This window comes from Orcinus orca, chromosome 8 (assembly GCF_937001465.1).
Source record: "Orcinus orca chromosome 8, mOrcOrc1.1, whole genome shotgun sequence".
NCBI lineage: Eukaryota > Metazoa > Chordata > Mammalia > Artiodactyla > Delphinidae > Orcinus > Orcinus orca.
The window spans coordinates 94,026,675-94,054,152 of NC_064566.1; the positions used below are offsets into that span (position 1 = coordinate 94,026,675).

General features: G+C 39.9%; 1 protein-coding gene across 8 annotated transcripts in view; it reads left to right on the forward strand.

Annotated features, from left to right (window-relative positions):
* The window catches only part of RNF214 (ring finger protein 214), a 52,524-nt gene that overhangs the window by 390 nt on the left and 24,656 nt on the right, over positions 1–27,478 (forward strand). For 2 of the 8 annotated variants that reach the window (XM_049714354.1, XM_049714355.1), the window contains exons 2-6: positions 1,305–1,420; positions 3,902–4,412; positions 5,103–5,162; positions 10,035–10,175; positions 13,028–13,167. In XM_049714354.1, coding sequence (XP_049570311.1) covers positions 1,308–1,420; positions 3,902–4,412; positions 5,103–5,162; positions 10,035–10,175; positions 13,028–13,167 — 965 coding nt within the window. In that variant the 5' untranslated portion in view covers positions 1,305–1,307. Of the gene's footprint in view, positions 1–1,050; positions 1,421–3,901; positions 4,413–5,102; positions 5,163–10,034; positions 10,176–13,027; positions 13,168–27,478 lie in introns of those variants that run through there. The other 6 variants (XM_049714356.1, XM_049714357.1, XM_049714359.1 and 3 more) reach the window with 5 other exon arrangements.

Sequence of the window (27,478 nt, forward strand, 5' to 3'; positions counted from 1 at the left end):
GGACCACCGGCGTCGCTTCCCCCCATTGTCCCCTTCGCGACCGTCCCCCGATCTCCCCCCGAGGACCCGTCGCTCCCAGCGTCGCCGTCTGGTCGCCGCCGGGTTGCGGTGCGGGGCTTCCCTTGGCTCCTTCGACTTAAAGCCCCCTGCCGCAGCCTCCTGCCAGATGTCCCTGTCCCTCTCCCCTTTGGGCTCTCAGCCACGGAGTCGCACGTAGGACCCGTGCCCTGTGGTTTCGTTTCCCGGGCGCCAAGGACCCCCGGCCCGGGCCCTGATGGGGCAGGATGTTTGCACCTGTGCGAGCAGTAATGGAGATCTGGGGCCTGTTTTCTCCCCGGAGCCTCGTATAATTTGATGAGGGAAACTGAGGCACAGGGGGTCTCTGGCCTGGGACTGAAGTGTGGACACAGCCCAGCCTCCGTGCCTGCCCTATGCGCTCTTGGAGGGTCAGGGATGTACCTGGGATGCTATTAAAATAAAAACAAGAATTTAAACTAACCCTGTGTTACACCACCAACCACCAGCCCCCCCCCCGCCCCAATATTCATTTTTTTTCTTCCTCTTCACCATAGAAGGCGTGAGTTTGTCCTGCAACATCTGTTACTTGGATTACCGTGTTTTTCAGCTTCTCATTTTCATGCTGGAGTAACCAAGATTCTCATACTCTGGCACCTTTAGTAACTCTAAAGAGTCTGTACTTTCCTCAGTCAGTGGTTGTCAGACTTTTCCCATCTGTGGGGAACCCAGAGTAAAAGTGAAAGATACTTGGATTGCCCAATAAAATATTGCTTTTTCTCTCTCACACGAACATCTCCAAATTAATGGAGAATGCTTTTAATGTAACAGCCATAAAATGATTTTAAAACATAAGCTATTATTGATGTTAGGCCCCAAATCACATCCTTTGTAAATGATACTAGGCAAGGTAGGTAGGCATGTGGATCATTTGGAAGATTCTCATGGTGTGTGAGACTGCATTTCTCCTAAAGTGAAAAAGCTTTGCGCACATATACGTGTATATATGTATGTGTGTATATATATATATATATATACACACACACACATATATATACATACACATACATATACACATAGTGATGTGTGAAGATCGATATCCCTATTGCATGTGATGGCTCTTTTAATATCCTACTAGAGAATACCCTTAAGTGTTTTCTCCTGGAGCCCAACTTTTTCTTTGTTTCTTTCCTGATATGACTCTGTTGTATGGACATTCTGAGAGGGTGAGATATATTTGTTTTGAAATTTTGGAACTTGTAGCCTGTACTTTGTTTCTGAATGTGCAGAGCATGATGGCAGCATCTGAGGTCGCTGGCGTGGTGGCCACTGCTCCCAGTCCTCCGGAATCCTCGTCTAGTGTATGTGCTTCCAAACCAGACGAAGTTCTCCCAGACGGTCTAAGGTAACGTGTGGACTCTCAACTGGGAAGATTTCTTTTGGGTAAAGGGCTTTGGAGATGGGCTTCTTATGGAAGTGTAGTTCGTCTTTCCCCTTTTTAGCTCTAGTGACATTGCATTAGATGAAGCTTTTTAAAGGTAGGGACTATCTGATCTATATTTGTATATCTGGTACCCAACACAGTATCTGACACTCAGCAGGCATGCTAATTATTTGTTGAATAAACAGATTAAAATACAGGGGATCAAACTCATTTGAAAATGCAAATATTTCCCACCTTCTCCTACATGGACTATATGTTTATTTAACTATATGTTTATATGTTACATCTGTGTGTGTGTGTGTGTGTGTGTATATATATATACACACACGTTATATCTAATGTATATAGACACATGTATATGTATCTATGTCTATCTATAGGTAAATAGATAGCTTTATTAATATGGCTTACTGCTTCATGTATGTATTTCGCCTTCCAGCTAAACTCTTGAGCACAGGAATTATGAATACCCAACCTTGTTTTACAGTGCTTAAAACATTGTTATGTATAATGTTGTACTAGGTTGACTATGTATACTACCTCAACTCTTTTTTTAATTTAATTTTTATTTATTTATTTATGGCTGTGTTGGGTTTTGTTGCTGCGTGGGCTTTCTCTAGTTGCGGCGAGCGGGGGCTACTCTTCGTTGCGGTGCGTGGGCTTCTCATTGCGGTGGCTACTCTTGTTGTGGAGCATGGGCTCTAGGCATGCAGGCTTCAGTAGTTGTGGCATGCGGGCTCAGTAGTTGTGGCTCGCTGGCTCTAGAGTGCAGGCTCAGTAGTTGTGGTGCACGGACTTAGTTGGTCCGTGGCATGTGGGATCTTCCTGGACCAGGGCTTGAACCTGTGTCCCCTGCGCTGGCAGGTGGATTCTTAAGCACTGTGCCACCAGGGAAGTCCCCTACGTCAACTCTTTTGTAGAGTACCTAGGACCTAATACAATAGATAACACTGTGCTAGCAGCTTTATATGTGTTAACACATTTAATTCTCTCAACAATCTCAGCAGGTAGGTGCTAATGCTGTTATTCCCATTTATAGGTGAGAGAACTTGAGACACAGAGAGGTTAGTAACTTGCCTAAGGTTACCAAGCTATGTTGGAGTCAGTGTTTGAACCCAGGCTCGTCTGACTCCAGCGTACTTAATAAATGTAACAAATCTGTTACATTTGTATTTATTATTTGTCACTTGTTATTAAGTGGGTAATGGGGAAAAATGTTAAGTAAACCTAACCATAAACTTGGATCTTCATTTTATAAATAAAATCAGACACATACTACTAGTAATAATAATAACAGCTAAGGTTTATTGAGTGTTTACTGTGTGCCAGAACTAAATACACCAGATGCTTTATCTCATGTAATCCTCACAATAATCTTATTAGGTAGGTAATATTATTTCTGTTTTACAAATGAAGTTAAGTAACTTGCCCAGAGTTAAACAGCTAGTAAGTAGCAGAGTCAGGATTCACACCCAGGTACTGTATCTGCCCAAATTTATAATTAAGTGTCCCCCCCCCCGCCGCCACTTAACCCCCAGCAAGGAATCAGCTTAGAGTATTTATAAAGATTTTTCATGTCACAAGGTGCTGTCTCTGTTGTTTTATTTTGAACAGTAGGTACTATGGAGGAAAGGAAGGCACAGTGACCTGAAGCCTAAGTCAGTACTAGTTTGGAGTCCTTAAGGGCATAGTTGACAGAAGCAGTTGTTTTGTTTTGTTTTTTAATAGCAAAGGAATTTAACACACATTATTCCTGGTAAAAGACTTACAGTCGTGAATGTTGGATGTCATTGTAAATAGGTTTTGAAGATCTCTTAAAAGCAGTATGGTAAATGGTTGTAGCAAACAATGAAACAACGATTTCAGTGTATACATGTGTGTATATTTGTTATCTGGGGTAAAAGTTCTGCTGACAGCTTCAATTTTGGATTCAAAATCGTCTGTACTTCAGTCAACTTGAAGTGAAGATGCTGTGCTCTGGAAAGCTGTTGGTGGTTCTGGTCAAAGATCTGTAAAATGAATTTGAATGAAAATTATTTTTGTGAAACGAGAGTGGAATTTAAAACAATATTTCTCAATCAATATTTTATTTATTAAAATATGTGGAACAAAATTAGTACATGTACCTAAATGAAATATTCTAAGTAACAGCAGGCTATTTCACCTGCATCCCCCCAAACCTTTGGCTCCTCAGCGTCATTTCTGTGTGACCGTTCACTGCGGACTGTCTCCTGAACCCAGCTTCTTCACCACCACACCATACTCCCTGCATGTGGGACAGAAATCACTGGGTGGAAACTAAGTTCCTTTTCAGTTGGCTAATTTGGAGGGGTTTATATAGTCTTGTTTTGTTCTTCTAGTGGTTATGTTAAAAGTATTATATATTTAAGCCTCTTTAAGATTGGGTGAAGAGAGAAACCTTTTATCTTATGTTTTTGATAGCCCCAAAGACCCTGCACAGAAGCACAAGAACTCGCCTCTGTCGAGTGTAAGTAACCAAACGATAACCAAGGAGAATAACAGAAATGCCCATTTGGAACACCCAGAGCAGAATCCTGGTTCATCAGCAGGTGACACTTCAGCAGCGCACCGGGCGGTTTTAGGAGAAAACTTGATAGCCACGGCCCTTTGTCTCTCTGGCGGTGGGTCTCAGTCTGATTTGAAGGACGTGGCCAGCACAGCGGGAGAGGAGGGGGACACACGCCTCCGGGAGAGCCTCCACCCCGCCACTCGGTCTCTTAAGGCAGGGTGCGATACAAAGCAGCTTGCCTCCGGGAATTGTCCTGAAGAGAAGGCCCCACAAGCCTCCATCCTAAAGGAAGGGAGCAGGGACACAGGCTTGGATTTCCCACCTGTGGTGCCTCCAGCAAATGGGGTTGAAGGAGTCAGAGTGGATCAGGATGATGATCAGGATAGCTCTTCCCTGAAGCTTTCTCAGAACATTGCCGTCCAGGTCAAGTATCAAGTTTCTACTACTAAAACGGAATTTGGGCCTTTAATTTTTTTTTTTTTTTTGAGGGCAGGAGATATTTCTTCATAGTTGGTAGAGAACTACTCTGTCTCGTTTTTTTACTGGCAACTCTCATACTGTTTTCATACGGTGCTCTGTGATGACTTCATTCTGGTGTTCAATAAGTAACAGCCTGTGTCTAATCGTGGCGACCAGGAGCTTCATGACCTACATACAATCACTTTCACTGAGTAATTGATGAGCGTAGGTCATTAGCATTCATATTTCCTGTCTTCGACCTTGCAGGAGGAATCCTTGTTAATTCTCTGACCTATATCTTAAGAAGTACGGGGTATCCTGCCTTCTAGTGACTGGTGTGCTTTTTTGTAGCAGGAAGGATGAGCACAGTAAATTGTAGGGGCCAAAATTCTTATCTGAGTCTCGAGCTTGTCTCTCCATCAGTTGTTGGGTCTTGTTCAGCTTATTTTGTGGGGTAAATGCTTCATGCTACATGGATGTCAGTGGACATTTGCCAGAACTACAGTTCTCTTGCTATGAAGCTGATAAGGGGAGAGAGTAAAAAGTTAACTTCTCAGTTCCTTGTGGCAGATTTCTCAGTGAAAGGACGAGAGCAATTCTGCCTTTTAGAATGTCTCTGAACAGTTCTGAATATAATTGTTTCTTTCTTTATAGACTGACTTTAAGACGGCTGATTCAGAGGTAAACACAGATCAAGATATTGAAAAGAATCTGGTAAGTAGTTAAACTGCAATTGTTCATGTATGAAACCATTAATGCAGAAGATCTAGAGTCACATCATCTCAGTTGGAAAAGGTGCAGGAACCTCCTTTATAAAATCCCTGACAGATGGTCAGCTAACTTCTACTTGATCACCTCCAGAGATGGGAAGCTTACTACTCATGAATCAGCATATTGCATTTTGAAAATAGCTCTTATTGTTAGATCTTATTATGAGGTGAGAACAGAACCACTAAAACTTCTTGTTATAGTTCTCTCTTGAGCTACGTAGAGTAAATCTAAATCCCTTTACTTGTTAGCCCAAAATATATTCAAAATGTTTTTTTAAATGCTTTTTCCTCTTATCCTTTAAGTCTGAACCTTTCCAGGTGAAACATCCCCAGATTTTTTTTTTTTTTTTTTTTTTTGCAGTACGCAGGCCTCTCACTGTTGTGGCCTCTCCCGTTGCGGAGCACAGGCTCCAGATGCGCAGGCTCAGTGGCCATGGCTCAGTGGCCATGGCTCACGGGCCCAGCCGCTCCGTGGCATGTGGGATCTTCCCAGACCGGGGCACGAACCCATGTCCCTTGCATCGGCAGGCGGACTCTCAACCACTGCGCCACCAGGGAAGCCCCCCAGATGTTTTTTTAACATTCTTCTTTTCTTCATATGATATATTTTTGAGTCTTTTCTTCAACCTGGTTACTTTTTCACCTAGACATGTTACACCTTCTCAATGTTTCTTTTGCAGTGTGATCCTGAGAGCTAAATGTAGTAATGCACATACAGTGTAATTACTTCACTATACAATGGAACTGTTGTGTCATTCTGTGGTGACATTCTACACACCATTTCCTAAGCTGACATCGTCACACTGTGGAGTTTTCACTTTTACTCCATCAGGTCTTTTTCTCATGTATTGTTTAATTGTATCTTCCAATTTTATGCCTAGGTAATTATTATTTTTTTTTTGAGCATCACTTTTTAAATCTGTTTTTTACTTAAAAATAGGTAATTGGTTTTTAAAACTTAGAGAACTTCACATTTATTTTTGTTAAAGTGGTCCCCTTGATCTTTCCCTGGCATTTTGTGGCAAAACTTCCACCCTGTAAGTGTGTGGATATCTGAATGTCCATTTTTCAAGAGGAAGGATAATGCTAGAAAAGGCACCCTAAGTTCAGGAAGGGGTCTTTAGGGTAAGATATGTTAATTGAATGGAAATAAAGAGGAAAACCAGGTAAGAAAGTGGATATTTGGTGCAAGTTGAAGAAATTGAGGGGCAGATGGAAAGAAGTAAGTTATTGGAGTACATTAACCACATGAAAACTTTTAAATAGAGAGTAGCAACTCAGGAGTTATTTATAACAGGCAAGTAAAAAGATCCTAGAGATGAGAGACCTGATGGCGATGTGCTGGGTGAGAACCAGGCTAGGAGAGAACCTCCAGGAGAAGGAGGAGAAGTCGCCTTTTCTTGAGCATTTATTCTAAACACTTTACATGGAGTGTTTATTTGGTCCCCACAGTTGTAAGGCAGGGTTTTGTTGACCATATAGCAATTGAAGGGGCCAACTGAGAGGTAATAGATAAGCTTTAGCATCAGTCTGAAACAGGGGTGGAAACTGGCAAGCCATTAGGCCAAAAGAGGCCCAGAGTTGTGTTTTGTTTGGCAGTATTCTTTTGGGTGGTGGTGTGGCCCACATGCTGTAATTTTTTAAATTATTATGATTTTTAAAATATTTATTTAGTTTGGTTGCGCCGGGTCTTAGCTGCGACAGGTGGGCTCCTTCGTTGTGGCTCCAGGGCTCCTTAGTTGTGGCATGCAAACCGTCAGTTGCAGCATGCACGTGGGATCTAGTTCCCTGACCAGGTATTGAACCGGGCCCCCTGCATTGGGAGCATGGAGTCTTAACCACTGTACCACCAGGGAAGTCCCTATTATTATTATTTTTAAAACACAATATGATTATATTTTAGTACACAACCAAAATACAAAACACCGTAGTAAGTTGACAGCAGTAGAACATGGTATTTCATTTGCATTGCATAACAGACGGTTAACATTCTTAGTTGTAAATGAGTTCTCCACATGCTTTTTTTTTTTTTTTTTTCTCTTCTCGGTACGCGGGCCTCTCACTGTTGTGGCCTCTCCCGTTGCGGAGCACAGGCTCCGGACGCGCAGGTTCAGCAGCCATGGCTCGTGGGCCCAGCCGCTCCGCGGCATGTGGGATCTTCCCGAACCGGGGCACGATCCCATGTCCCCTGCATCAGCAGACAGACTCCCAACCACTGCGCCACCAGGGAAGCCCTCCACATGCTTTTAAAAAGGCATTGGGACTAAGCAGGTATTAAACTTAGTGGCAATACAGGGAACTTTGCTCCTGTTTTATTTGCTACCCTTTTCATGCATTTACAGTAATTGCCCACTGCCTGCATTTGAAATTGTGACTCCTGCCTCTCAGGACCAATTCACCATCAATGAAACAAAGTAACAATGTGTAACCCTTTGGCTTATTAAGATGAGAATTGTATCAAGTAATTTGCTGTATGCCTTTAAGCCATCCATTTGTATGTACTAATAGTATGTACCTTGAGACTTCTTTCCGTGAAGACTAGAGTTTTTTTCCCCATCCTGTGTTGTTAAAAAGATGCATTATCGGGCTTCTCTGGTGGCGCAGTGGTTGAGAGTCCGCCTGCCGATGCGGGGGACACGGGTTCGTGCCCCGGTCTGGGAAGATCCCACATGCTGCGGAGCGGCTGGGCCCGTGAGCCATGGCTGCTGAGCCTGCGCATCGGGAGCCTGTGCTTCACAACGGGAGAGGCCACGGCACTGAGAGGCCCGCGTACCGCAAAAAAAAATAAAATAAAAATTTTTTAAAGATGTATTATGGACAGAGAGGTACCATAAGGAAGTAGAGAGAGAAGAAAAGAATCCTCTAATCTACTAGTTTTCATCAATTGGTTCTTAACCTTTAACTTTTCTTGGGTTAAGGTCCTCTTTCAGAATCTTTTGAAAACTTTGAATTCTCATCTCAAAAAATTTTATACACACCTATCCATAGACCTCAGGTTCAGAATCCCTTTAAAGTTATGATGCTAAGGTGTCATCTGTTTAGGGAGCTTTAGTTACATTTCAGTACATGGACTAAGGACTAGCTTATCCCAAAGCTAAAGTCCCATCTTGAGAGCTTATTTTTTTATTATCATAGTGTGATAAGTTTTTCGCTATTCACTTCTAAAACCTTTCTTTTCTTTGAAAGTAGTTATCGTCTAATGAACAAATTCAGTTTAATGCTCTGTTTAAATTTTACACTGGTTACTTTATACCAAGTGTGCTTTAAATTGACCCTCTAAGTTTCAGCGTTCCTTTGAAAGGTAATCATTACTTTTCTTGATTTATTAATGTGGGGGAGGCAGAGCTGAACTGTGACCCTTAGAAGCTTCACCTCTTTTATTGACTTATTTATTTATTGGCTGCGCTGGGTCTTGGTTGTGGCATGCGAGAGCTTTAGTTGCAGCCTGCATGCGGGATCTAGTTCCCCAACCAGGGATCAAACCCGGGCCCCCTGCATTGGGAGTGTGGAGTCTTACCCACTGGACCACCAGGGAAGTCCCAGAAGCTTTACTTCTGCTCCCTGTTTATATGAGAGCTTGCCGATTTGACCAATCTGAATACCAAGTGCCCCAGAACTCTTTGGTGGATCTGCCAATTTGTAGTGCTAATGACCAGTAAGGAGTCCAGTTTCTGGATGCATTTTGAGTAGTTGATCTGTTTTTTGTTTTTGCTCGTTCTTCTTCCTCCTAATAGATAAAATACCTTATTTCTCTTATTCCCTACTGCAGGGAAATTAGCCTATAAAGGGTCAGTTAGTAGATATCTTAGGCTTTGTGGGCTGTATGTGCTCTTTTGTAACCACTCCACTCTGCTGTTGTAGTGTGAAAGCAGCCAGCCAGCTGTCGGGTATGGCTGTGTTCCTATAAAACATTTACTTATAAAAACAGACGGTGGGGGCTTCCCTGGTGGCGCAGTGGTTGAGAGTCCGCCTGCCAATGCAGGGGACGCGGGTTCGTGCCCCGGTCCGGGAAGATCCCACATGCCGCGGAGCGGCTGCGCCTGTGAGCCATGGCCGCTGAGCCTGCGCGTCCGGAGCCTGTGCTCCGCGACGGGAGAGGCCACAGCGGTGAGAGGCCCGCGTACCGCAAAAAAAAAAAAAAAAAAAAAAAAAACAGACGGTGGGACCTCCCTGGTGGCGCAGTGGTTAAGAATCTGCCTGCCAATGCAGGGGACACGGGATCAAGCCCTGGTCCGGGAAGCTCTCACATGCCGCAGAGCAACTCAGCCCTTGCGCCACAACTACTGAGCCTGTGTGCCACAGCTACAGAAGCCCACGCACCTAGAACCTGTGCTCCGCGACAAGAGAAGACACCGCAATGAGAAGCCCCCGCGCTGCAATGAAGAGTAGCTCCCGCTCGCCACAACTAGAGAAAGCCCGTGCACAACAATGAAGACACAATGCAGCCAAAAATAAAATAAATAAATAAAATTTAAAAACAAAAACAGTTGATGGCTGGATTTGGCCCACAGGCCATAGGTTGCCACCCTCCATCTTAGCGCAGTGTTGTACAATAGAATTTCCTTTAACGACGGAAGTGTTCTGTATCTGTGCTGTCCAGTATAGTAGCCACTACTCACATGTAGCTACTGAGTACTTGGAATGTGGTAAGGTGACTGAGGAGCTGGATGTTTACATTTGCTTATTCTAATTAATTTAGCTACAGCATCGGACACTGCAGCCATAGCGCCCTGCATGGTGCGTTGAACAGGGACATGGTGAATGTTTCTTGCAATGAAATTGGCGAATTAAACTTCTCATCTGTTGTTACCAATAGGATAAAATGATGACAGAGAGAACCTTGTTGAAGGAGCGTTACCAGGAGGTCCTGGACAAGCAGAGGCAAGTGGAGAATCAGCTCCAAGTGCAATTAAAGCAACTTCAGCAAAGGAGAGAAGAAGAAATGAAGAATCACCAGGTATTCTGCTTATGTTAAAATTGGCAATAAGTAAAGTATAGTCCCTAATCAGACTTTAATTTTGTTTTCAAATTAATAGAAATAAAAAAGCAGTATTTAACTTTTTAATGGTTATCATAGAATTTTAAGGATAAACAAGAACCTTCGAGGGCATCTCGTCCAAACTCTCACTCCTATTTTGGTTCAGAGAGGAAAGGATTTTTTTTTTTTTTTTTCGGTACGCGGGCCTCTCACTGCCGCAGCCTCTCCCGTTGCAGAGCACAGACTCCGGATGCGCAGGCTCAGCGGCCATGGCTCACAGGCCCAGCCGCTCCACAGCATGTGGGATCTTCCCGGACCGGGGCACGAACCCGTGTCCCCTGCATCGGCAGGCGGACTCTCAACCACTGCGCCACCAGGGAAGCCCAGGATTATTTATTTAATATATTTGTTTGACTGCCTACCTGGAAAGTCATTTGATTAGACTCCTGTCTCACACTATATTTAAAAATACAATTCTAAGTAAATTAATAATATACATATAAAAACTGGAAAAAAATTTTAAATCAGAAGAAAATTTAGAAGAATATTTGTATACCTGAAGTTGCAAGAGGTCATTTTAACCCAGGCAGAAAACCTAGAAGATTTTTAAAAATTAATTATATATAATTAAACTTTTTGGCATGGCAAGTGATATAGAAAACAGTCAAAAGATCAATATTAGACTGAGAGAAAATATTTATAGCACATATGACGAAGGGTTTAAGATGACATTCTGAGATTCCTACAAATTCATGGTAAAAGCCAAACAATCTAGAGAAACCAGGAAAAGTTACTGTATTACTTTCCTATTGTAAGAGTTTTCTACTGTAATAGTTTCCCATTGCTGCTGTAACAAGTTGTCGTGAATTTAGAGCTTAAAACAACGCGTTTATTATCTTACAGTTCTGTAGGTCAGAAGTACAACGTGGGTGTCACTGGGCTAAAATCAAGGTATTAGGAGGGCAGCATCCCTTTCTAGGGACTCTAGGGCAGAATACATTTCCCTGCATTTCTGGCTTCTAGAGGCTGTGTGCATTCCTTTACCTGTGGCCCCCGTCTCCATCTTCAGAGTCAGCAACGTTGCATTTCTGTAACTGTTCTTCCCTAATCACATCTTCCTCTGATCACAAGTGGGAAAGTTTCTCTGCTTTTAAAGACCCATTTGTGGTTAGATTGGGCCCACCCCGATAATCCAGGATTGTCTCCCTATCTCTTTTGCTATGGAGGGTAACATAGGTTCCAAGGAGTAGAACATGGACATTTTTGTGGGGAAGAGGTTATTATTTTGCCCATAACAGTCACAAACAGTAATTCACAGAAGAGGAAAGGCAAATGGGTAACAAATGTATGAAAATAAACTCAGCCTTACTAGTGTCGATCCATTTGTATAGCAAATATTTTTTGAGTTCCTGATGTACGCTCTGAAGATTTAGTGGTGAACGAAACATAGTCTCTGCCTTCATTGAATGCTTATTCTAGTTGGAGGAGACAGACAATAAAAACAGTAAAAGAACAGGAGGTAGTGAAATGCTCATTAAAATTACTAGATACCATTCCTCCCTCTTTCCCAAGAGATTGGGAAAAATGAAATAAGTTGTCAAAGGTAAGGAAAAATGAACTCTTTTTAGACATTGGTAGGAGTGTGAATTGGTATGACCATTTTAGAAAAGATATTAGGGCGACTTCCCTGGTGGTCCAGTGGTTAAGACTCCAAGCTTCCAATGCAGGGGGCACAGGTTCAATTCCTGGTTGGGGAACCAAGAATCCCGCATGACGTGCAGCGTGCCAAAAAGTTAAGTAAATAAATAAACAACTAAATAAGTATATAAATAAAGTCTGAAGAAAAAAGATATTAGGAATTGTCACTTAAAATTTTAAAATGTATATATACCTTGATTTAGCAGTCTCATTGTTAGGAGTCTATTCTACAGAAATAAAAGCTTTTGTATGAAAATATAGGCATACAGGATGTTTATTGTAGTATTATTTGTAGTTACAAGAAAACTGAAATCAGCCTTAACAGGATGGACTCTTAACAGAGACTGGTTGACTAAATTCGTTATATACATGTCATGTCGTGTTATACAGCTATTTTTTAATTTGATCTATATTTATCGATAGTATGCTCATGTCAGGTGAACAAAAGCAAGATGCAGAATAGTGTATATAAAATTACCTCATTATAAAGAAAACAAAAAAGCAAATACGTACGTAAGTACACATGTATTTGTGTAAGAATGGAGAAAGATGTGAAAGCATAGAACAAAACGCTTAACACATTGATTACTTTATGGGTGGAATTGGTGTGCATTAGGGGTGACTTAACTTTATTACTTTTTGTTCGACTTCTTATTATAAATATATATGTATATAGTTAAATAATTTAAAAAGAACAAAGGTAACCCCTACGCATAATAAAGTAGAGCTGTAACAAAACAAAACAAGACCATATTTGTTGGAAGTAGCAAACTCCCACCCTGTGCAAGAATGCCTTTCTCAGCAGTCTTGACAGGTGTTCATTCAGCCTTTATATGAGCACCAGTAATGGAGAGCTTATTGCTTCACAAGGCAGTAAATTCCGTTTTTGAACAGTTGTGATTGTTAGAAATTCTTTTCTCCTGTTGAATTGAAATCTGCTTTATTATAACTTACTCCCTTTTGGGACTTTTTTGACTGCTTTTGGGACTACTCATCACCAGATTCCTTCAATTCAATTTGAAATCACTAAAGTCAATATGTTAATTTGAGATAGTTGAAAGTAACCTTCAGACCAAAAGAACTAATTCATTTCCTTCTTTATTTGTGTGTGACTATAATTGTGCGGGACTTAGGAGATATTAAAGGCTATCCAGGACGTAACAATAAAGCGAGAAGAAACAAAGAAGAAGATAGAGAAAGAAAAGAAGGAGTTTTTGCAGAAGGAGCAGGATCTGAAAGCTGAAATTGAGAAGCTTTGTGAGAAGGGCAGAAGGTAAATGATGCTGTTAAGAATAAAAACCCTGGGTTTATGTGTGTGTGTTTGTACATAACAGGCCGGTTCTATTTGTGTTTCTACTTTCTTTTCTTTCAGTCTAATTTTTATTTGAAAAACAAGTGCACAAATTAAAATCCTTGAGTGATTTTAGCTTTTTCAGCACCCTATGTTAAATTTAATAAAAAGTGTTTCAGGGATTCATCAGTACATTGAAATAACAGCAGCTCATTGTTTGGTCCCAAGTCTGATGAGGATTTTGATATATATCTAACACCTATTTCACTTGCCTTATCTGATGTTTGACAGTTTAGGCTATGAGGCTACTTTGATTATGTTAAATTCAGCACCAAAACCAAATTTCAAACTAACATTGCAAGCTGTTTGCAAAGCTATTTAATGGATCTGTGTCCTTTTCAGGGTACTGCAGCAAGGCTAAGGCGGGCATAGAATTTGGTCATAGTTTCAATTTTCTAAGTTTCTTAATGTGACCTGTTTGGAAGTCAAAATAGTTGTGAATATTGTGATTTTATTTAAATTCTACTAAAATGCATTTTTATTTATCAAGAAAATCTTGGCTTGCTAATGTGTCCAAGAGCTAAGTGAAAAGTAGCGGGATACTTGGAAAATGATTCAGCAAATGAGGAAAGATGATAAATAAGACAGGACATTTTGGAATAATTGGGAAATTTTGAATATGGATTACGTATTAGGTAATATTGTATCAATGGTAAATATTTTGTGTGTGATTATGTAGAAGGTTCTTATTCTTAAGAGATACTTGCTGAAGTTTTAGGGGTTGTCATGATGTCTATAACTTTCAGGTGGTTCAGAGGGAGAAGTAAAGTAAATGTGGCAAAAAGCGTTAACAGCTGGTGAATCCAGATGAAGGGCATGTGTTCACTGGACTATTCTGTTAACTTTTCTGTTGGTTTGAAATTTTCAAAGAAAAAGTTGCAGGAGTGGGGGTAGATATAGGGAGAAATTAGCCAGGCAACGAATAGGGAAGAAGACATTGCAGGCAGGGGACCTATAGACGAGAGAGATTAGCAACTGAGACCTGAGGTAGAGAGGAATGAGGCTAGTGGAGGAGGCAGAAGCCCGATCACAAAGGCTCAGATCCCGTGTAAGGAGTTTGAGATTTTCCCTGATAGTGAGAGACTAGAGAGTTTTAAGGAGGGGTGGGGATCAGAGGATGAGATTTGCACTTTATTTATTTATTTTTAATTAAAAAATTTTTAATTGAAGTATGGTTGATTTATAATATATTAGTTTCAGATGTACAACGTAGTGATTTAAAACCTTTATGGATTATATTTAAAGTTATTATAAAATATTGGCTGTATTCCCTGTGCTGTATACTATATCCTTACAGCTTATTTATTTTATACACAGTAGTTTGTACTTCTTAGTCCCCTACCCCTATCTTGCCCCTCCTCCCCATCTCCCCACTGGCAACCACCTGTTTGTTCTCTGTATCTGTGAGTCTGTTTCTGTTTTGTTACATTCATTCATTCTTTTCACTTTTTAGATTCCACATGTAAGTGATGACATACAGTATTGTGTTTTTCTATCTGATTTATTTCACTTAGCATAATGCCCTCCAGGTCCATCCATGTTATTGCAAATGGCAAAATTCCATTCTTTTCTATGGCTGAGTAGTATTCCATTGTGTGTGTGTGTGTGTGTGTGTGTGTGTGTGTGTGTGTGTATGTATGTATGTATGTATGTATGTATGTATTACCACATCTGTTTTATCCATTCATCTGTTGTTGGACACTTAGGTTGCTTCCCTATCTTGGCAACTGTAAATAGAGATTTTCAGTTTAGATAGATGATGATGCCAGTTGGAGAATAGACTGGAGTAGTGTAGAGGACCAGTTAGGAGACTTATCTGTCAGAGCCTGCGTTACAATAATGGTGGCCAAAACTGAAGTGCTGCAGTGGGGAGGAGAGATGTGAATCCATTTGTAAGGTGTTAGGGGTAGCACTAATAGGTGGAGAGGGAAGAGTTATAGAAACGCCCATATTTCTGGCTTGGAAAATTGGGGAAATAATGGGGTTTTCTAATAAGATGTCTTATTCAGTTACCCACTTTACAAGTTTCAAGTTAAATTCTACCTCCTTTGTAAAATCTTCCTTATCCAGTTCTTCCTGAACTAGTCTCTCCCGCCTCAGAACATCTATACAGCTCTCTGCTGATTTTGCTTATTTTTTTATTTTTATTTTTTTTAATTTTTTTTGTTGTACGCGGGCCTCTCACTGTTGTGGCCTCTCCCGTTGCGGAGCATAGGCTCCGGACGGGCAGGCTCAGCGGCCATGGCTCACGGGCCCAGCCGCTTCGTGGCATGTGGGGTCTTCCCGGACTGGGGCACGAACCCGTGTGCCCTGCATCGGCAGGCGGACTCTCAACCACTGTGCCACCAGGGAAGCCCCCTGATTTTGCTTATTTTTGTATTATACTGTACTCTACATTTTTTTCTACCTGTGTATGTCTTGGCTGGCCATTGATATTGTAAGCCTCTTGAGGATAAAGACTGGACTCTCCCTCTTCATATGTATTTAAAAATTTTTTTTTTACTCTTTTGTGTTCTTTTACACTTAGCTCAGTGCTATATACTGATAATTATTGGACAAATATTTGTTGAATTACTGGATAGGAAATTAAATTTCACCTTGATATTATAGATGAATTTACGTAATAGAAATTTGCTAAGTGCTTTGTACTGTTTGAAGGTAATTACTGTGTTTTTTATTGTAATTATAATTTTTAAAGAAGACACGATGAACTGACCAAAAAAAAAAGACCAAATATTCAGTTTAGTCACGTATTTGATTTTTTTTCTCCTTGACACTTGGCTGCTTTATAATGGACATTGTCTTGCCTTTGTGGGGACACTTTCTAGTTTCCAGCTTGCATCCTTCAAGATTATTTCTGGTATTAGAAAGGTGAGGCTTCCAAGCTAGTTCTCTTCTACGGCCGAACTTCTTTTTAAGCTCCCTGCCTTTAATAGTGACTCATCGAGAATAATAGCAAATAAGGCTCTTCTTGAATAAAGATGGTGAGCTTGCGCTTTAAGAGACATCATCGGTTGATTCACAAAGGTAGGTTGGGACCAGTAGCCGAAAAATTGCAATATCAAGCAAAGGTCTTCTTTTTTTTTTTTTTAATATTTATTTATTTATTTGGCTGCACCAGGTCTTAGTTGCGGCATGTGGGATCCTCCCGGACTGGGGCACGAACCCGTGTCCCCTGCCTTGGCAGGCGGACTCTCAACCACTGCGCCACCAGGGAAGCCCGGGTCTTCTTTTTTAAAATGCTCTGAGCTTGCCTGATGAACTCGTGATAGAGTGATAGGTAAATAGCAGATCAAGGGAGTTAATGTTGGAAGCATTACTTTGGATGTGGTATAAGAGTTTATGCTATATTGAAATTGACAGGGTACAAGAGGATTCTTTTTGGAAATTTCTCACCAAATGCTAGTTTATTTAACTGGTATGCTTTGAAGTCCTAATAGCTTGTCTGGCAATCAGTAAATCTAGTGAGTATTTCTTAGGTGCAAAGCAGTGAGCCAGACTGTTCAGCATCCTGTATTTTGACCACAGCCTTCAGTCCTTCCAGCTTTCTGTCTCATTCCCAGTAAATGTACACTTTGACATCAAGTCCTCTTTCTTGTTTTTTGACTTCATTCCAGTTTCTCCCAGTCCTCCAGCTCCCTGGAAGCATTTCTTTGCCTAGCCAGACTGGACTCATGGTCCATTACTTGAATTTCTCCCTTACCATTACCATCAATTCTGTGGAGGCTTGTTCCTTTCCTTTCATTTTTCCATAGTACTCCAGTCCTGGGCCAAGTCAACCCCCACACCTACCCCCCCACCCTGCCCCCTCCTACATCTATCTCTATTCTTCTTATACTTGGGCTGCTGAGGGCTGCTGCAGGAGATCACACTGTGTGTCTTGAGGCCAGAATAAATTTGACAGAATAAATTTGACTTTCAAAAACACCCGGACCCTCAGGACTCCCTCTTCCTCTGAGGGCTGTCCCTAACTATTACCTCTCTTTCTAAACTTTCTGTCTCCACCACTTCTCTCCTTAGTCTTAGCAAGTGATCTTGCCTTTTATTTGACTGAAAAAATAGGGGCCATCGAGTAAACCTTCCTTCAGTTTCCTATCAGCAGATACATCCATCTTTTCTTCCTGTCCTTGTATCTGAGTCTAAACTACCTGTGTGTGAATCCTGTTCCCTCTTGCTTTTCCCACTTCTCCGTAAGTGACACCACACTCTCCTCCAGTGACTAAGCCGAATAACCAAGTCATTCTGAATTCTTCTCTTAACCCCTTTCTGCTTTACCAAGTCCTGTAGATTCTTAATATTAATTGTCCCTTTCTCTCCATTCACTCTGCCACTCTTAGTTCAGGTTTCTGTCAGTTCTCCTAGATTCTGAGGCAGGCTACTAAACGTTCTTTGCCTCCAGTCTCCTCCATTTTAATTGGTCTAGTACAAATCTGTCGAAGAAATCTGTCAAAGAATACGGATCTGATGATGTCATTTCCCTGCTTAAAGTCCTTCATAGTTCCTAGGGTAAAGTTTAAACTCTTTAGTTTAATATAAGAGGCCCTCAATTATCTAGTCCCTGTTTATGTCCCTAGCTGCATCTTTTACCATTCCCCCAAACCACCATGCTAGTTTATACCTAACTACTACATGTTGTATCCTGAACTCACTTAAAACTCAGCCTGTATCAACTGCTCTAGAAAGCTTTCCCAGATACTCCCCTTATCCTCCCCTTCACACACCCTGACCATTTAATTTAGATGACCCTCTTCCGTATTCACCTAGCACGGTGTGTATGCTTCTGTCATAACACTGACCTCTGATGGTCTTTTGTGTTTACTGGAATGTTTCCCACATTATATAGTCAGCTTCTTGAGGGCAGGTATTTCGATTATCTATCGCTGTCAAAAAAACACTGTAGAACTTAGTGTCTTAAAACAGCAACAATATTTTATTATTTCTCTCAATTCTTTGGGTTGATTGAGTCTCAGATGGATGGTTCTTCTAGTGTCCTTTGGAGTCTTTCCTGTAGCTGCCGTTATGTGGCAACTGGGGCTGGAATGTCCAAGATGGCTTCATTCATATTTCTGCCTTGGCAGGGACACGTGGAAAGCTGAGTTCCGGTGGGACTCTGGGATGTCTAGGCCTTTTCACTCTATCTCTCCATGCTGTCTCAGGACTTTTTCCTCTCCAGGTGGTCTTTCCAGCTAAGGAGCCAGATTTCTTACTTGGTGGCTCAGGGCTCCCAAGAATACAAAAGTGGAAGTTTCCAGGCTTTCTTAAGGCATAGACTTGGGACCAGTACAGTGCTACTACTGTGGCATTCTGTTGGTTAACATGAGTGACAGGGCCAGCCCAGATTCAGTGTGGGAGGGGACTGCGAGGAGGAGGCCTGGTTCACTGGGAGGACTCCATTTTTGGAGATTTGCTACCACGGCAAGTAACACATCTTGTTTAACTTTTTCTGCTGAGCACGTAATAGTTTCTTTTAGATACGGGAAATCATAGAAGTTATATAAACGGGTTACATAATTGGAGGTGTTTTAGAAGTATGCAGGATGAATTATGAGGAGAGACAGAGGCTGGGACATCAACCAGTAAGCTCTTAACAATAAAGTGAGTTTATAAGAATTATTATAAGACTAATGGTGGTTGAATGAAAAGGGAGAAATGGATTTAGGAGGGATTGGTGTCGGATTATTTTAAGGATTAGGACAGAGGGAGAAGTCAAAAATAACTTCATTGTTTTGACCCTGGGTAACTCTGTGCCGCCATGGACAGTAATCGGGAAGTAGAATACCAGTTCTAAATTTTGAGGATAAAGTAATACTTTTGATGATACGGGACATGCAAGTTAAAATACTTAGTAGGCAATTAGAAATGGGAGACTTGAATACAGAAGAGATGCTATGTCTTCATTTGGAGTTGCATATAGGTGATAGTTAAAATGATAGGAGTGAATTTTCTGTGGGAAAAAGTATAGAGTAGGGCTCAGTTCTGAACTTTGAGGTACACCTGCAGTTTGGGAGTAGAAAGAGGAAGAGAAGGCAAAAAGAATAATCAGAGAAGGAAAAGGAAGCAGTTTAAAATAGTAGTATAGGGTTTCAACGGGAGAAGGTGGTTAACAGCGTCAGAAACTATAGGGTAGGAAATGAGAACCAGGTCTGATTAAAGGCTATTGGTAATTTAAAATAATTAATTAATTTATTTATTTATTTATTTTTGGCTGCACTGGGTCTTTGTTGCTGCACTCGGGCTTTCTCTAGATGCGGCGAGCGGGGCTACTCTTCATTGCGGTGCGTGGGCTTCTCATTGCAGTGGCTGCTCTTGTTGCAGAGCACGGACTCTAGGCACACGGGCTTCAGTAGTTGTGGTGTGCAGGCTCAGTAGTTGTGGCTCACGGGCTCTAGAGCGCAGGCTCAGTAGTTGTGATGCACAGGCTTAGTTGCTCTGCGGCATGTGGGATCTTCCCGGACCAGGGCTCGAACCCGTGTCCCCTGCATTGGCAGGCGGATTCTTAACCACTGCACCACCAGGGAAGTCCCGCTATTGGTAATTATTGAATGTAACCAATAGGGATTTTTAGGTAGAGGAATTAGGTTATTGGATTGATTTTTCCCCCAATATTTTATTATGAAAATTTTCAAACATTCAGAGAAACTGCAAGTATCGTACACTAACACTCACCACCTAGATTCAGCAATTAACGTTCTATTAAATTTGTTTCAACAGTATCTTTCCCTCTATCTATTCATCAGTCCATCTTGTTTTTTATGCATATTAGAGTAAGATGTAGTTATCAGTAAGTTCACCTATAAACTCATAAACTTGTATATCATTAATTAGACTTTAATATTATTTGTGTTTCCTTTTTTGTGGTAATAAATTGTATATGCAGTTAAATATATAAATATTAAGTTGTACCATTCAGTGAGTTTTGACAAATGTATATACCCTTGTAATTCAAAGCCCATCAAGATATAGAGAATACTATGATTAAACCAGATAATTTCTCATGTACCTTCCCTGTCATTCCCTGTCCTTACACTCCCAAAGGTAACTACTGTTCTGACTTTTTTATCGAAGACTAATTCTGTATGTTCTAGAATGTCACATAAATGAAATCATACAACATGTACTCTTTTCTTTCATTCAGCATAATGCTTTTGGTAGTTTTCATGCTGTCTTTTTTATTCTTGAGTAGTATTCTTCTTGTTAATATACCACAGTTTATCCATCTTCCTGTTGATGGTAGGTAGCAGTTTCCAGGTTTTTGACTATTATGAATAAAGCTGTGAATATTCAAGTGCAAGTCTTTGTGTGATCATATACTTTTATTTCTCTTGGATAAATTCCTAGGAATACAATTGCTGGGTTGTAGGGTAGGTATATGTTTAGTTTTATAAGAAAAGGCCAAACATATTTCCAAAGTGGATATACCTTTTTATACTCTACCTACAATGTTTGAGAGTTTGGGTTGCTTCATATCCTTGCCATTCAAGTGGTTGTGCAGTAGTATTTCATTGTGGTTTTGATTTGCATTTCCCTAGTGACTAATGATGTTGATCACTTTTTCCATGTGCTTATTGGTCATTAATTTACCTGTTTTTGTGAAGCGTCCTGTCAAATATTCCCCCCTATGCACACCTTTTTTGCGGGAATTGAGGTTTTGGCTTTCTATGACTGTATAGTAGATGCTCTTTACATATTCCAAATAGTCTTTTGTCAGTTACATGTTCCGTGAAAATTTTCTTCCAGTCTCTGACTTATCTATTCATTTTAAAATTGCATCTTTTGGTGAGCAGAAAATTTACTTTCAATGATGTCTAATTTATCAAGTTTCCATTTACAGGTATTGCATTCTCTGTCCTAAGAAACCTCTGCCTCCCCTGAAGTAGCAAAGATGTTCTCCTCTGTTTTCTTATGGAAGCTTTATCATTTTAGCTTTTAATATTTATGTCTCTGATCCATCTCAGATTAATTTTTGTGTATGGTGAGAAGTAGGGGTTGAAGTTAATTTTTTCCCATGTGGATATCCAGTTGTTCTGGCACCATTTGTTGAAAAGACTTTCCCCATTGGGTTGCTTGACACCTTCGCCAAAAACCAAATGGCAGTATGAGTCATTTGTATAAATAGTGGGTTTATTCTGAGTACCGTACCAATCTATTGCATTGATATATTTGCCTATCTTTATGTCAGATCACAGTGTTGTAATTATTATAGGTTTATAGTAAGTCATGAAGTCAGATTATGCAAAGTCTTCTGCTTTTTTTTTTTAACTTTAAAAAAATAATTAATTTTTGGCTGCGTTGGGTCTTCATTGCTGTGTGCAGGCTATCTCTAGTTGCGGTGAGCGGGGGGGCTACTGTTCGTTGTGGTGTGCGGGCTTCTCATTGCAGTGGCTTCTCTTGTTGCAGACCATGGGCTCTAGGCGCAAGGGCTTCAGTAGTTGTGGCACGCAGGCTCGGTAGTTGTGGTGCACGGGATTAGTTGCTCCGTGGCATGTGGGATCTTTCCGGACCAGGGATTGAACCCATGTCCCCTGCATTGGCCGGCGGATTCTTAACCACTGCCCCACCAGGGAAGTCCCAAAGTCGTCTTCTTTTTGTTCAAGATTGCTTTGGATATTCTAGGTTGTTTGCACTTACATATATATATTTGAGAAGCAGCTTATCATTTTCTACAAAAACAACAGATATTCTGAGAGTTCTTAATATGATTGGATGCTTAATTTTATCAAATGGTTTTTCTGCATCTGTTAAAATTATCAAATGCTTTTTCTCCTTTATTCTGTTAATATAGTGAATTACGTTGATTTATTTTCAAATGTTAAACCAATTCTCCATTCTTGTGATTACACCCAACTTGGGCAAGATATGTTATTGTTTATATATTGCTGGATTTGACTTGCTAATATTTTTGAAGGATTTTTATGTCTACTTTTATTGAGGAACAGTATTCTGTATTTTTTTTATTTTAAAAATTTAGTTATATCAGTTGCTGAGGGGGCGATGTTAAAATCTCTGTGATTATAGATTTTTCTGTTTTTCTTTTTAATTCTGTCAATTTTTGTTTCTTATATTTTGAAGCTGTGTTGTTAGATGCATATACAGTTATGATTGTTATGTATTCTTGATGAATTATCTTCATCATTGACATTGACATTTTATCATTATGAAATGTCTCTATCTTGGTCATACTCTTAATGTTTATTTTATGTAATATTAATATAGATATTACAGTTATATATGCTTACTCTTTACACAGTATATATTTTGCCATCTTTTACCTTCAACCTATCTACATTTTTATATGTTTTGTAGACAACATATAATTGGGTCTTTCTTTTTGATCTATTCTGACAAGCTTTCTTTTAATAATAGGCTTTTAGTGTATTTGTATTTAATATGATTATTGATATGATTAGATTTAGGTCTACGTTTTTATTTTGTGAATTGAATATTAATTCATTGACTATTCTTTAGAATTCCATTTTAATTTGGCCTTTTCCACCCAGAATACACATCTATTTAATTCACTGGCAACATGCATCATAAAGACAAACTACATGCCTGTTGATTATGCTATATTAGAAAGAGTTGTAATTTTCTTGAATAAAGTATTTGGGAAATTTTCATAGTTTTAATTGTTGAAACTTAGAATTATCCTTCAGATTTTTTTAAAAAATCAAAAAAATTTAGGTATAATTTACATGCAATAAAATGCACTTATTTTAAGTTACAGTTTGATGAGTTTTGACAAATTAATCACACATGTAAACACTAACACAGTCAAGGTATAGCACATACCTACTACCCTAAAATCTTCCCTGTATTCTGTTTTTTTGTTTTGTTTTTTTTTTTGCGGTACGCGGGCCTCTCACTGCTGTGGCCTCTCCCGTTGCGGAGCACAGGCTCCGGATGCGCAGGCTCAGCGGCCATGGCTCACGGGCCTAGCTGCTCCGCGGCATGCGGGATATTCCCGGACCGGGGCATGATCCCGTGTCCCCTGCATCGGCGGGCAGACTCTCAACCACTGAGCTACCAGGGAAGCCCCCTGTATTCCTTCTTAATCACTGTGCTTCCTCCCCACCATTCCCAGGTAAACACTGATCTGCTGTCACTGTAGATTACACTTATCTTTTCTAGACATTCGTGCCTTTCTTTCACTTACATTTTTGAGATTCATCTATGATGTGATGAATGTGAACTATATCAGTAGTTCATGGCTTTTTTTTAAAAGACTTAATTTTTTTAGTGCAGTTTGAAGTTTACAACAAAATTGAGAGGGAGGTACAGAGATTTCCCTTATGCCCCCTTCCCATACACATGCATAGCCTTCCCTTTATCAACGTTACTCACTAGCGTGGTACATTTTTTACCAAAGGTGAACCTACATTGACACATCATAATCACTCAAAGTACATAGTTTACCTTAGGGTTCACTCTTGGTGTTATACACTTTATGATTTGGACAAATGTATAATGACATATATTTATTATTATACAGAGTATTTTTCACTGCCCATCCTCGGTGCTCTGCCTGTTTATCCCCCACTCCCCAACTGATCTTTTTATTGTCTCCATAGTTTTGCTTCTTCCAGAGTGCTGTATAGTTGAATCATACAATATGTAGGCTTTCAGATTGGCTTCTTTCACTTAGTACTATGCATTTGAGGTTTCTCCATGTCTTTTCATGGCTTGATAGCTCATTTCTTTTTAGCATTGAATAATATTCCATTGTTTGAATGTACAACAGTTTTTTATTTATTCATCTTTGAAGGACATCTTGGTTGCTTCCAAGTTTTGGCAATTTGCATAAAGCTGCTATAAATATCCAAGTGCAAATTTTTGTATGAACATAAGTTTTCAGCTCCTTTAGGTAGATACCAAGAAGTGTGATGGCTGGATCATATGGTAAGAGTATGTTTAGTTTTGTAAGAAACTGGCAAACTGTCTTCCAGAGTGGCTGTACCACTTTGCATTCCCAACAGAAATGAATGAGAGTTCCTGTTGCTCCACATCCTCGCCAGCATTTGTCGTTGTCAGTGTTCTGGATTTTGGTCATTTTAATAGGTATGTAGTGGTATCTCATTGTTTTAATTTGCATTTCCCTGATGACAAACGATGTAGAACATCTTTTCATGTCCTCATTTGCCACCTGTATATCTTTTTTGGTGAGGTGTCTGTTAAAGTCTTTGGCCCATTTTTAAAATCTTTTTTGTTTTTAAACTGAGAGATGATATTTTAAATTTAATTTTATTCCTATTTTTTTGACTGTGCTGTGTGGCCTCCAGGATTTCAATTGCCTGACCAGGGATTGAACCCGGGCCACGGCCGTGAAAGCCTGGAATCCCAACCACTAGGCCACCAGGGAACTTCCTTATTGTTTGTTTTATTGTTGAATTTTAAGAGCTCTTTGTATCCTTTGGATAACATTCCTTTGTCAGATGTGTCTTTTGCAAATATTTTCTCCCAGTCTGTGGCTTGTCTTCTGATTTTCTTGATACTTTCTTTCACAGAGCAGAAGTTTTTAATTTTATTTATTTATTTGGCCTCACTGCATGGCTTGTGGATCTTAGTTCCCTGATCAGGGATTGAACCCAGGCCCTTGGCAGTGGAAGCGTGGAATCCTAATTACTGAACTGCCAGGGAATTACCAGAAGTTTTTAATTTTAATGAAGTCTAATTTATCAAGTATTTCTTTTGTGGATCATGTCTTTGGTGTTATATCATTCATTTAGGTTTTCTCCTATGTTGTCTTCTAGGAGTTTTATAGTTTTGCATTTTACATTTAGGTCCATGATCCATTTTCAGTTAATTTTTGTGAAAGGTGTAAGGTCTGTGTTTAGATCCATTTTTTTTTTGCATGTGGATGTCCAGTTCTAGCACCATTTGTTGAGGAGACTCTTTGCTCCATTTTATTATCTTCACTTCTTTGTTAAAGATCAGTTGACTGTGTTTATGGAGTTCTATTTCTAGGCTCTCTGTTCTGTTCCACTGATCTATTTGCCTATTCTTTCACAAATACCACGCTGTCTTGATTTTATAGCTTTATAGCAAGTCTGGAAGTTGAGTAGCATCAGTCTTCCAATTTTGTTCTTCTCTTTCAATATTGTGTTGCTTATTCTAGATCCTTTGCCTCTTCTTATAAACTTTAGAGTCAATTTGTTGATATCCATAGAATAACTTGCTGGGATTTTGATTGGGATTGTGTTGACTCTGTAGATCAAGTTGGGAAGAACTGACACCTTGACAATGTTGAGTCTTCCTTTCCATGAACATGGAATATCTCTCCATTTATTTAGTTCTTCTTTGATATTGTTCATCATAGTTTTGTACTTTTCCTCATACAGATCTTGTACATATTTTGTTAGATTTATACCTAAGTGTATGTAGTGTAAATGATAATTGTGTTTTTAATTTCAAATTCCACTTATTCTTTTTTTTGGCCGCACAATGTGACTTGTGGGATCTTAGTTCCCTGACCAGGGATTGAACCCACACCCCCTGCATTGGAAGTGCAGAGTCTTAACTACTGGACTGCCAGGGAAGTCCCAAATTCCACTTGTTCGTTGTTAGCATTTAGGAAAGCAATTGACCTTTGTATATTAACCTTGTGTTGTGCAACCTTGCTTTAACAGCTTATTAGTTCAAGGAGGGTTTTTTTGTCTGTTCTTTCCAATTTTATAAGTGGATGATCATGTCATTTGCAAACAAAGACAGTTTTATGTCTTCCTTTTCAGTCTGTATACCTTTTATTTCTTTTTCTTGCTTTATTACATTTTCAAGGACTTCCAGTATGATGTTGAAAAGGGGTGGTGAGAGGGGACTTCTTTACCTTGTACCTGATCTTGGGAAACTTCAAGTTTCTCACTCTTGAGTATGATGTTAACTGTAGACTTTTTTGTAGATGTCTACCATGTTGAGAAAGTTCCCCTCTATTCCTAGTTTACTGAGAATTTTTACCATTAATGGATGATGGATTTTGTCAAATGCTTTTTCTGCATCTGTTGACATGATCATTTGATTTTTCTTTTTTAGTCTTTTGATGTGATGGGTAATATTAATTGATTTTTGAATGTTGAACTAGCCTTGCATACCTGGGGTAAATCCCACTTGGTCATGATTCTTTTTATACTTTTTTGTATTGATTCACTAATATTTTGTGAAGGATTTTTGCATCTGTGTTCATGAAAGATATTGGTCTGTAGCTTTTTCTTCTTTTATTTTTGTCTGGTTATGGTACTAGGGTAAGTGCTGGCCTCATAGACTGAATTAGGAAGTATTTCCTCTGCTTCTGTCTTCTAAAAGATTGTAGAGAATTGGTATAATTTCTTCCTTAAATGTGTGGTAGAATTCACTAGTGAACCCATCTGGGCCTGGTATTTTCTGTTTTGGAAGGTTATTAATTATTGAATCAATTTTTAAAATAGATACCAATGTTCATTCCTTTTTAATGCTGAGTAGTTGTCCATTGTGTGAATATCCAACAATTTGTTTACTCAGTTGAAGGTGTTCTTCTAATATAAACTGTCTCCTATTGTTTCTGATGAGAAGTCAGTGACAGTTGTTTCTCTCTGTGTATTGTGTCATTTTTTCCCTATGGTTTCTTTCAATGTTTTCTATCCTTGGTTTTCAGCAGTTTGACTTTGATTTTCCCAGGTGTGGCTTTCTTCCTGTTTTACCTGTTTGGGGTTTTCTCAGCTGCTTATTCTGTGAAGTTATGTATTTCACCAAATTTGTGAAATTTTGACATAATTTTCAAATATTTTTCCTGTCCCATTCCCTCCTTTCCTTCTGGGACTCCACTTTCACATGTGTTAGAACTTTTGATATTGTCCTATAGCTCACGGGGGCTCTTTCATTTCTTTCCAATTCTTTTTTTTTAATATTTATTTTTGACTGCGTTGGGTCTTCGTTGCTGGGTACAGGCTTTCTCTAGTTGCGGCGAGTGGGGGCTACTCTTCATTGCAGTGCGCGGCCTTCTCATTGCAGTGGCTTCTCTTGTTGTGGAGCATAGGCTGTAGGCGCGTGGGCTCAGTAGTTGTGGCTTGCAGGCTCTAGAGTGCAGGCTCAGTAGTTGTGGCACACGGGCTTAGTTGCCCTGTGGCATGTGGATCTTCCCGGACCAGGGCTTGAACCTGTGTCCCCTGCATTGGCAGGCAGATTCTTAACCACTGTGCCACCAGGAAGCCCTCCAATTCTTTTTTACTCTGTTCAGCATATTGGATAATTTCTCTTGATGTGTCTT